This window comes from Kryptolebias marmoratus, linkage group LG2 (genome assembly GCF_001649575.2).
Source record: "Kryptolebias marmoratus isolate JLee-2015 linkage group LG2, ASM164957v2, whole genome shotgun sequence".
NCBI lineage: Eukaryota > Metazoa > Chordata > Actinopteri > Cyprinodontiformes > Rivulidae > Kryptolebias > Kryptolebias marmoratus.
In genome coordinates, this window is record NC_051431.1 from 27,559,038 (window position 1) to 27,571,326 (window position 12,289).

Below are 12,289 nucleotides of genomic sequence, written 5' to 3' on the forward strand. Positions count from 1 at the left end.
TCAAAAACCTGTTTACAACAGGTAAGATATTAATTGTCTATATCTTTTCCACAGAACCTGTTTTCTTTATGATAAAGTTAAAAGCCTAGCATTCCCTTGAAGGAATGCATATCACCCAACAGAGTTTTAGATCATCTCATGATGAGAAATGATGAAGCCGTTTTTGGCTAAAGCTTTTGGGTAAACCTTGAAAGTATCATGATCTTGTCTGATTTTGCATGATCTGTTCATGCTTAGAGTAGGTGTTGAGGATGACTCTCAGCTACTACCACACCAAACTTTAGCTCAATATGTGTAAAATTTACTGACGGATACTCATTTCTATGAAGGCTAAGGTCAATCAGCTATAGCGGCTGTCTTGATTTGGACTGACTCCAAAACATAATCAATTGTAGATGTATATCTAACGATTTCCTTCTGAAAGTTTCATTAATATGTGTCCTCTGGTTCATGAGCTCTAATGGTACAGACAAAAGAACACACACAGACACAAGCAGAAACATTATCTCTCTGCCTTCAGCACCCTGTGATAATTATAGTCAGGGGTTTGTGTCTACTGGATTTTGTTACTTTTTAGAACCCTTTCTGGTATACATACCTTCTTTGTCAGGACTGGTAGCTCTTATGGGGACCAAAGCCCTGTTTTAAAATGATGGAACATCATTTTTGGATTAGGGTTGAAGCATGAACTGAGTTCAGGTTAGAGGTGAGCATATACTCGTAACAATTAGGAGGTTTAAGGTAAGCATCAGGGTGTTTTTGTTGTTGTTTTTTTGCTTCGGCACAGTAGTCCTTTAATGCAAAACAGCCTGCCTCATTTTTACTGTAAAATTATCTTTTTAGAACCAGTGTTTCTGTTAAACTGCTGTGACGTTCAATGCTACGTGTTACACATCGCCAGGCCTCACTGCAGCTGCTGTCCTGACCTCTCTAATCCAAAATAGCTGACCTGCATCAGATTTTTCTTCCAAATTCATTAGGGACTATTCCAGTTTGACCTCTGACTTCCTGAAAAATAACTCTAGGTCATCCAGGCCGAATAATATTTATCAGTGCTTAACATATTTTGTCCTGCACTCTGAATCTTTTGCAGTTTATGGAATACTCACATGACATTTTTAGGTATTGTAAAAAAATAAAATTAAAAAAACCTGACAAGTCGTCTCATAAACGCCAGCACATTTCCCTTCAACGCTTTTTATTACACACAGCTAATGTTTGCTTTGCTCTCAAATCAATGCATTTTTTCTTGTTTTAAACAGCAGTTTAACTTCATATTACATCTGTCTGAATTAAATAGTCATTTTCATTTGGAAACACGTCACACTCAAACTTACCCAATTTGGATATAGACAGCTTCATCATTACAGCAAACAACTTTTCTTCAAAGCATCAGACGTCTGAGTAAAACATCTTAAACTCCAACAAACATCTCAAAACCTGATAAACAGCTCCCCACAAGCAGCTCAGACCTGATTCCTCATGTTGTTGAGATGTGTTCAACAAGATGTCAGCAGCCAGACCAGAAAACACATCACACACCAACACACTCATCACACACACACACACACATCAGTTTTATGTCATTATAGTTTGACTGTCCAAAGAACCAAATCATCCATCAGCAGATTCTGCACACATAGGTCCAATTAGAACCAGACCACAGAATAGAAAGAAAGAAAGAAAGAAAGAAAGAAAGAAAGAAAGAAAGAAAGAAAGAAAGAAAGAAAGAAAGAAAGAAAGAAAGAAAGAAAGATGTAATAAGTCGTTCTGTAAAGTGTAAGAAGGAAGAAATTGTGTTGTTGTGCTTGTCACAGGTTGGAGGACTGCGAGTGTTTCTGTGTTTAATCCAGGTTTGACCATAAATCTTCCATAACGATTCAGAGGAAATGTGAACTCACTATTTTTCAGTCAGTTTTTTAGACTCAGAGTGTGTGTGAGGAAAAGCAGAGTGTGTGTGAGGAAAAGCCAAGTGTGTGAGAAAAGCGGTGTGTGAGCACATGGAGGCACAGACTAAACAAAGCGTTCAAACAGAAAGCGTCCTGGATTTTTTTTTTTTTTTTTTTTAAGGACAAAATAAGATTCTTTATTGTTTTTTACCTTTAGCAGCCATCCCCGCCATCAGCTCCAGCAGAAGCAGCAGGATAAGACAGTTATCTCTGATTGGGTCCATCACGTCCTCGCTTCGTGTCGCTCCTCGCGCTCTGAGCCGTGGACGTCCTTGGATGAAGACTTTTCCTGTGACGGACTGAGACGCAGACAGCCGCTCGGAAGCCCGCTCCTCCCGCTGCCTTCAACCTGGTCTCTCTGGCCCCCCCTGTGGTCTCTGTGACACCCAGCAGAGCCGGTTCTGAGGCTCCGGGCTGCAGTCCTGAGAGTGGAGCTCCAGCTGCTGCAGGAGGAGCTGCTGCTGCTGCTTCCTGCTGATCCTCCGGCTGCTCCGCCTCGTGCGCTCAACACCACGGACAGCTCCCAGCGTCGGAACACCCCAACTTCTGAGCCAGTGTTACACCACAAAGACACGCTCTGCCAAAAAATATGGACCATCTAATGATCCATACACTTTGAACCAAATCAGTTCAGTTCAAAGCAGAAGGATTTTCTCAGCAAGAAAACAGGAGCCGGTTTTTGACAAGAGGAAAAAAAAACCGTTCATGTTCATTTTAAGGTCCAGACGTGGATAAATTAGGTTCTTCTGCCAGTTCATTGAAACAACATTCATTTCCTGTGAAAAGTGATTCAGTACAAAATAACTGTCTAATGAAGGGAGACCGGCAATGACCGTGAGGCTTTTTACTTCAGCACAACTTGATCCATTTACAGTCCTTGAACTTTTATATAACTACCCACAGTTGTTTAGTACAAAACACACCAATTTCTTCAAGAATATCAGAGTTTTTGAAATGATATCAAACACAAAGGGGTCCTTTGTTCCACTACTGATGGTTGAAAGACACCATACACATAAAAACAACGCCAACACTGGTAAAATGCTCTGATAACTTTTATATTTAAATAAAAGAAAAGGACAGCAATAAGGGATGTATGGACATATGAACCTAGCATGCCTGTACGTGTGAGTAAGTGTATGCGAAATTAAAGTTAGAATGAGTGAGATAGAGACAACTAGTTGGGGTAGTTTACCCTCCAAACAGATGAACACTTGAACATGTTTACAAGCATCTAGTTGTGCAAAAGAATACAAGAACGTGTTTACCTCCTTGTGTACATTTACTGTTGAGTGTGATAAAATGTGTTCATTCAGTTTAAAAGTCTGTTCTGTGTGTGTGTGTGTGGGGGGGGACTGAGTGGTTAGATGTCCCAAACATAAACAAGTTTTTCCCAATCAGACATGCAAAGAACATGATCTCACTTGAATTGTCATAATCTGTGTTTTTGGTGGATTTTGTGGTTACTGAGTTCTGTTGTTTTATTCTTTTTGCTCTGACTTTCTGATCTATTTTGTGAGACCTTTTGTGTTCAGTTTGTTTCCCAGTGTCTCCCTGCATTTCCAGACACTCTCATTTCATTTCCTCTGTCAGTCCTGCCTCCCATCTCACATCTGCTCCTGGTTTTCATTAGGCTCAGCTGTCACTACACACCTCATCAGTCCCTGCCTGTTTATTCTCCCAGTCCTCACCTTTCTTCAGTCAGTCATTCTGTTTGTATTGCTGGTTTGCTCTGTGTTCCTTTTGATTTTTCTCCTTGAGTTTTATTTGCTGTGACATCAGCTATTTATTTTGTGTCGGTTTCCTTTTGGGTTTGTTCAGCTGCCATGTCAGTCATTTGTTTTGTTCATTAAACCTTCTTTTTACTGAGTCCTCGTGTGAATCTGCATCTTTGGGTCCTATTTGCAACAATCCTGACATGTATGTAAGGAGATTATTACAGCCCACCCAGCCCTGTCAGTCATTTTTTAACTAGCTGTATTAGCATGGTGCTTTGAAATTAACAAAGAGAAAATGCACTATGTTTTACTGGATAAACTGCAGATTATTTGTCAAACAGTTTAATCTGCAACAGTAGAAGAATAAAATATAATATAGTCTAGATTTAAAAATACTTTCTTTGTTTAAAATTTGCTTTTCTGTCAAAAACTAACTGTAGTCAAGAAAGACAGGCTTGGTTTAAACATGAAGGGTGATCAAAGTCTAAATGTGATCACACAATGCATGAATTAGAATTTCTAATAGTTCAAAAGATATCAAAGGACATATATTTGGCTAAATTTCCTAAATAGAAATGACTGAACTGAACTATAGACTTAACATGTTTCTCAAATTTGAGTTGTTGGTCAAAGATGAAAGCAAAGGTGAGAGCTACCTGAGAAGCTTAGAAAGTAGATTATGGATATCTATGTTAAAGCTAAAGGCTACAAGACCATCTTCAAGCAACTTCAAGTTCCTCTGAACACAGCTGACAATATCATTAAAAAGGAGAAGGTTTGAGGGACTGTAGCCAACCTCCCAGGACCTGGACACAAGTGGAAATGCAGCATGAAGTAAATCAGAGGGAATGGTAGAAAAAGAGCCAAGGAAGCCATCCTAAACCATTCAAACTGAACTCTGAGGTCAAAGTTCATCACTTTCTGATCACACAATCTGACACATGTTGAATCACAATGGGCTGCATGAAAGAAGACTGATGAGGCTCCACTATTGTCAGAAAAACATCAAAAAGGTTTGACTAAAAGTATCCAAAATACACATTGACAAAAAACAAAGTTTCTGAGAGAAGTTTGTGGAACTGATGATAAAAATTGAGTTTTTTGGCTTCAGTCATATCACTTTTTTTGTTTGTTTTTTTGTGAAAGAGTGCTAACAAATTTCATGCTGTCTATATAGTTCAAACCAGGTGTTTCCATCCAAAATATAAAAAATCAATTTTTTTTCTCACTCTCTGATACCAAATCAGATTAAATCTTTCTGTTTTAGGTCAGTTAGGATTCCCAAAATTATTTCTAAAAACACAACTCTAATGGAGCTTAATTCAGTTTTCCATTTTTCTTTCATATAGTGTGCATTTTGTGAAGCATCCATTTAAATTTATTTCTATGTGTGAGATATGTGTTCAGGTTGGTGAGTCTTTTTCTGTAATTAATAAAGTATTTTTCTGTATTGTTTGGATTTATACTGACTTGTTCTCTTTCCTTATGATTTGCAAGATGTCTTATTTGAAAGTACAAGGTGTGACAACTTTATTCCAATTATGTTCATGAATCAACCTCAGATCCCACAGTAACTGGAACTACCATACAGTCCTCAAAATTTTCCGCCAAAACAAAAGAATAGAAAACTTTTGTTTGTTATTTTGTCCTCCAAGCCCTTAAGCTGAGTCTCTGAATTCTTAGTCATATAATCATCTTACACACTCAGCAATAGAGTTAAAGTCATGACTGATGTGATTTTAAAATGTAATTGATAGTCTAAATAATGATAAGTCAATATTAGACTAAGATGGCTTTTTAAATACAAAACAAACATTCCTCTAATCTCTCCTTCAAAATGAGACACAAAGAAAACAATTAACATAATTTTCAAAAAATCTTGTCTTGTGTTTAACAATTAATTTAACGTAATGGACAATGCACAGAATGAAAAACATACTTTATTTTGTCAGAAAATAAAAAAAACAATTATACAAAGTAGATGTTTTAGATATAATTGCTTATTTAAAATAACACATATATTTAAATAATAATAATAATAATAATAATAATAATAATAATAATAATAATAATAATAATAATAATAATAATAATAATAACAAAAAGTTGAACCAATAAACTTCTTCATAAGTTGATTATTTGTTGATAACTTCAAATGTTACCCTTTTACAAAATAAAATAAGAAGAGGCGGTCTCTCTGCTTTTTTTTAAAGCTCACAATTAAAGCATACTTCAGGGAAACTGTGGGAAAATATTTTATTAATTTCAAAGAATTTACATAATCTGCAAACAAGTATGTAAAAGTCAGAACAAGACCAATCTTAGATTTCCTTTTAGCACTGTAAATGTGTTTAATTTCATTTTAGTTCTGCAAAAAATAAATAAAAATGTTGTATTACTCAGTGGCTCAGTGGAGTAGTGGTTAGAGCTGTTGCCTCCCGTCAAGAAGGTTGCAGGATCGCTTCCCAGCCTGCGGCCTGCAGATTATTTGCATGTTCTCCCTCTGCACACAAGGGTTTCCTCCCACAGACCAAAAACATGCATGTTAGGTTAATTGATGACTCTAAAAATTGCCCCCATCACAGAGACAAACAACCATTCATTCTGATTTTTTTAGCACCAGTTCACTACAAAAGTCATCTCAGGGCACTGTACAAAAGAAAAATCGTAAATCTAGTTTAAACAAAAACAATCAGTTCAATACAATTACTGTACAATTCAACTAAGAATCTGTACATTATAAAATGTCAATTAATAAAAGTTACCAAACCAGGGAAGCCTCTCCCATCCTGAGCAGTAGATTGGCGACAGTGGAAAGGAATGACTCAATTTTAAAAAGAAGAAACCTCCAGCAGAACCAAAAGCAGGCTCAGGATGGGCAGCTATCTGCCTCTAGTGGCTGGGGTTTGAGAGGACAAAAAAGATAGGCAAACAAACTTGCTTGTATTCCAAGTGTCACTGTATTCGTCAGGCTTCTTGGATAAATAGAACTGAGTATTCTTAGCATAACAATGCAAATTCATCCAAAGCTGTCTATGTCATAATTGACATAAACCATTTTAGAGCTGTTCTTGTAATTCCAATATTGTGTTCAAGCCTCTGTATTAAAATTTAAATGCAGCAACAGGGCAGAGCAGTGGGTAGACCTGTCACCTCACAGTAGGAAGCTTGCAGGTCCAAATCCAGCTGCAGCCTTTCTGTGTGGACTTGTATGTTTTTTTTTTCCTGTGCATGCTTGGGTTCTCTCTGGTTACTCTGAGTCCCTCCCACAGACTAAAAACATACATGTTTGGTTATTTGGCAACTTTAAAATGCCACTAGGTGTGAGTGAAAGTGGGAATCATTGTCTGTCCTGTTTGTCTCTTTTTGTCCCTATGATATGCTAGAGATAGGCACCAGCAAAAAGCATGTTAAGAAAATGCACGGCTTGTCATGACTGTCAGTGTTTTTGAGTTTTGGTTCTTTGTTTGGGGTTTTCTGTCCGTTCTTGTTTTAGTTTGGTCTATTGGCTTTCTGTTTCCTTTGTCACCATTCACCTCTCAAGTAATTTTCCGGTCACGCCTGCCACGCCCACCTCACCTGTGTCTCGTCATGTTCCCAGCTGCAACCCATTATCATTTTCTCCCTCTGTCCCTAAAAGCTGGTCTCTGTTCATCACTCCTCCCTGGGTCATTCCTTTTGCTCACGCTTGTACTGTACCATGTTCCATGCCTTGCCTTGCCTTAAACTTTGGATTTTGTTATTGTTTGTTTTTTGCTGCTGCGCCAGTCTTTTGTTTTGTTTATTTTTTACTTTAATAAATTAATTTCTTTTTAAAAGATGAGTCTAGGTTCGCATCTGTCTTCACCGCTATTGACACGGCTGTACCAAATTTAGCACTGAGATCTAACAGGACAAGAATAGACACAAGTCCACTGTCTGAGGCCAGAAAAAAATCATTAGTAACTTTCACCAGTGTTGTTTCTGTGCTATGATGAGCACACACACACAGGCAAAAACATTATTGCTCTGTGTTCGCCTTTGGCTGTGGGCACTAATTATTGCAGTTCTTTTGTTTCTTGATGGAGTCACTGATAAATGTGCCTGACTCATTTCTATAGAGTTTGTATAATGAAAAGAATTTGCTCATCATAACTATCAATACATTTCAGACCACATTCATTTGTTTGTTGTTGTGTTTCTTTTCTTGTCTTAATCTGACAAACACTTAAAAACAAGATAAGAAAGATCAAGATGTTAACTGGAGAGAAGTAAATTTGAATAAAAAAGTAATTTGAAGATGGAAATCATTTTCAAACTCAGTGCTCTGACATCTACAATGTGCAGCATTTGTCACAGTTTATTTATTTGTTTGTTTTGCACTTGATCTGATAGTATTTTTTCCTTCTTTCATGCTTCTGAAAATATTTTCCTGGTGTACTTTTTTTTTCTGTGAAACAAATTTCTAAAAGATTTCCCAACACTGTTGTGACTTAATGGTTAAAAGTTAATGGATGCATTTATACAGAATTGTTCTAGTGTTGTCGACCACTTAGAAGAATATACCACAAATTCATTAAACCATTCATCCATTCACACACACACACACATTCATAAAACATTTTATTCAGTACATCAGTGCCATTCTGTGTCTTCAACATGTGACCAGAGAAAACAAAACTCAATGAGCAGTGATTCTGTTGTGACACTTTTCAAACTCTGATAAATAACCAGATGTTTACAAGTGAGAACAACTGGTTAAACGTTCCAAAACAGCACAAATGGAGATGAGGCCCTAAATTCCAGATGAGTTTGTGGCACTAAGCAAGGGAAGTAAACCTTATGGCCAAAATGCGACTAAATTGATGAGCCATGTAAATGACATTCAGATACTAAAATATGATATAAACTATTTTAAATAGACCATTAAAATGAGATGAGAGAAGATGGAAGCTATTTAGTTTTAAATAAGTAAGTAAATAAGAGAAGTACTGTCATACTAATGAGTCTGATTGTTACTAAACCCCCCAAAATTATAAAATTATATTACTAGGGAGACAAACTATGACCTCAAAGTAAATAAATTGAGAAATCTGACTATTTGAGATGTAGCTGTTTTGGTCAAGCATTGAAAATAATATTATGCTCAATCTAATGCAATCTTGCAAGATCTTGCATGATCTGTTAGTGCTCAAAATATGTGTTGTGAATGCCTCCCAAATTTTAGCTCAATATTTGTAAAAAAAAATGTTTGTGTTGACTAATGTTGATTAACTGTGGTGACCATCATGAATTGGGTTAACTCCAAAAGTTAATCAGTTGTAGCTGTGCAGCCAGTTACCACTTTCTGAAAGTTTCAATAAAATCTGTCCAGTGATTCATTTGACTTTTTTGCAAACAGTACAAGCAAACACACACAGACACAGGAAAAAAAAAGATTGGTGGGCAATAATGAAATTGTAGCATCATTTACCCCCACTTTTTATAACCAGTGAAAATTCAAGTTACCAAGTGCTCAAAATCCATAAACCACATAAAAAGGTTACCAACCTGTGGTTCACAGTTGACAGTTGTGTATTGCTTGACCCAGTGGGTAGGGAGGTCATCCTCCAATCAGAGGGCTGGGGGTTTGATTCCCAGCTCCTGTAGCAAACCCAAGTGTCTTTGGGCAGTGAACACCCCATCGCCTGATATGCTCATCAGTGTGTGAGTGAGATATTTTAAAACTTATAATAGAAAGTACTGAACGAGTGTATGAGTGAGAAACATCCATCCATCCATCCATTTTCTTTACCCGCTTCTCCATTCCGGGTCGCGGGTAGCTGGTGCCTATCCCCAGCAGTCACTGTGCGAGAGGCGGGGGACACCCTGGACAGGTCGCAAGTCCATCGCAGGGCGAGTGAGAAACAATGAAAAGGATTTCTTCAGAACCTGGAGAGGTTAAAAAAGTACTAACAGTGTTTAAATGTGGACCACTGGAAAATTAATCTGTGCATTATGGTCGAGCAGTAAATGTAACTGTTGCCTTTAGGTTCAAGGTTCAGAGCTGATAAAAGCTGTTCCTATGTTTGTTCCCTGATCTGAATGAGTCGGTTCCTCTGTGTTAATCAAGTGAACAACCCAGCAACTTGCCCCGGCTTTACCAAGTTTACTCATCCCCAATCCCCTTGGTCTCTATAGCATCACTCAGAGAAAATGGAAATCACTCGCTGCTTTTCATGCCAGAGTTTTAGACTAAGACTTTTATTAGGTTCAAAAATGATAAAGCTTCATCTGTGTTAATCAAACCTTGAAACTAACGTTATGATCAATATAGCACAATCTTTTAACACTCAGAGTCATTTAGGTCAATATCTGTAAACTGACTGAATTAAAGCCATTTTTGGGATGGCTAAGGTTAATTAGCTGTGGCAGCCATCTTTGGTTGACTCCAAAAGTTAATCCAATGTAGCTGTACATCAATGATTACTTTCTGAGAGTATCATTAAAATTCATCCAGTGGTTCATGATATATTTTTCTAACAGATAGGCAGATGAACGCCAAAAAAGGGCACAAACATCACCTGTCTTTTGGGTTTTGGTGATGGGCGATACAAAGGAAATATCTGAAAAAAATGGACACTAAATTTAATCAGAGTACAGAAAAGATCTATGTTGTTATGATCAGGCATTAAAGGAGCAGTTCTACCTCTTTAAGCACAACTTGTTGATGGAGTGAGTCAGCTCAGTATTTTTCTCCCTATTTGTCCAGCAACTCTTAGAAGTCCAAACATGAGACATTTCTGCCCTAGGACATTTGGAACAAATACATAGATTGTGCTTTTCTTTTGTTCTTTTACTTTGTTTGGTTTTAAGATTTATTCAACTCTAGTTAGTTTAAACATTAAACATCAAAATTATTTATTACTTAAGCGTGGAGTGAAGCCACGTTTCTTGTTCCTGTTAAAAGTGGAGCAGTAGAGTTTTGCACCATCTGCAGACGACGAAGAGATAACTGATATATGTCCTTGGACAAGGAGTTACAATAATGTAGATGTGTTATTATGAATGCATGAATTACTTTTTCAAAATCTTTGAAACAGAAGCAGGGTTTTACTTTGGCTAGGAGACGTAACTGAAAGAAACCTGATTTGACAACTGAACTGACTTGTTTGTCCAATTTAAATGAGCTGACAAAGATTACACTGAGATTTCTGACAGAGGATCACATGAATGAAGCTAGAGGCCCATGTAACAGTTCCATGCCACTGTCTCTCTGTCCTTGTCTCAATAGTTTTCCACAGCCTTGCCACGCCCCGAGTTCCACGCCTCTGCAATTACTGCCATCAGTTTCACCTGTTCCAGTCACTACATAAACTCACCTCTCTTAGCTACTCATTGCCAGATTATTAAAAGGTTTTTGCCAAGTAGATGTCCAGCGTTCACTCACAAATCATGCCTGCCTCGATCACGACCCATTGCCTGTACCTCGACCCTCGTCTCTCGCCTACTCCTCATCGGATACCTTCCTGGACTCAGATCACTGGTAACAGACCTTGCTTCCCCTTTCTGGACTACGCCTATTGGTTCGTACCCTTTTGGTTTTGGCTGCTCTCCTCTGACCTTCTGGATCTAACCTCTCGCCTGTCCCCGGACTCTCCCACTAGCCTGCGCCCTCTCCTCAGAGACTTTGTTTTTCCCCAGTCGTGCCCCTCGGTGGACTTACCTGCCCCGAGGTTCCCTCCTTTCCATCCTGAGGGTTTCATCCTGGGCGTTCCAGCTAAAACATTAGCTTCAATAAACATCATAAACCTTTGCCTGTGTCTGCCTGCTCTGAGTTTGGTTTTGCCAAGCCTTGTCAGCCCAAGAATGTAGGCAGGGTTACCTTTTACAATTCTTCCACCAAAAAACTCTCTAAAAGGTTTTTAGTTGATCTAAAATGCTGCTGCCAGAGTTCTGATGAGAGTTAGGGTTGGCTTGGGTTTCCTTAGCTATCCCTTAGTTCTGCTGCTTAGACTGCTGGAGAACAAATTGTCCACATTTCCTCACTCTGTTGCTGTCTTTACTTTCTTTTCCTGTGCAACTCAGGATGGAGGATTGTGACAAAGTGAAGATTCAATGCTTTTATAATTGAGTATTTGTGTTGGTTTGGGTAGTTTGTAATTGGAGCAAGATTTGTTCTTGTTTTATTTAGAGATTCCTTGTGTTTATTCTGTTGGTGTCATTTCCATTGGTTTTCCCTCAGTCATTCTTCTTTTCCACTCCCCTCTCATAGCTACCCCTTATCTGTTAATCAGCTCACTTGCCACTACCTAGTAATCACCTCTCACAGCATGTTTAGTCTTCTCTGGTTATATCTTCTCTTGTTCTATCCTACTATTTCTCATGTTCCTGGTTCCTTTTGTTGATCCTTGCTATAGTTTTAGCCAGCATTTTTGGTTTAATTATATACCACCTTACCACAAATGTAACCTTAGTTAGATGGCTATTTACTAACTGGCATTTTGTAAAATATTGAATTTAATTGTAACATATTGTAACTGAAATAAATCTAAATCTGGATCTGTTTTAGACTGAGCTGGATTGCATGTCATTTATAATTTGACTGTTATTTTTCTGCATAATGTCCTGTTGTTGTAAATTGGTGTTATGTAAATAAAGTGA

At 37.8% G+C, this 12,289-nt stretch overlaps 1 protein-coding gene across 1 annotated transcript in view; it reads right to left on the minus strand.

The window, feature by feature from the left end:
- Positions 1-2,507, minus strand: part of LOC108245342 (seizure protein 6 homolog) — a 255,510-nt gene extending 253,003 nt beyond the window's left edge. Inside the window, exon 1 of the mRNA XM_017432192.2 lies at positions 2,101-2,507. Within this exon, the coding sequence (XP_017287681.1) occupies positions 2,101-2,173 (73 nt within the window). The 5' untranslated portion in view covers positions 2,174-2,507. The remainder of the gene's footprint in view (positions 1-2,100) is intronic.
- Positions 2,508-12,289: the final 9,782 nt, after the last annotated feature.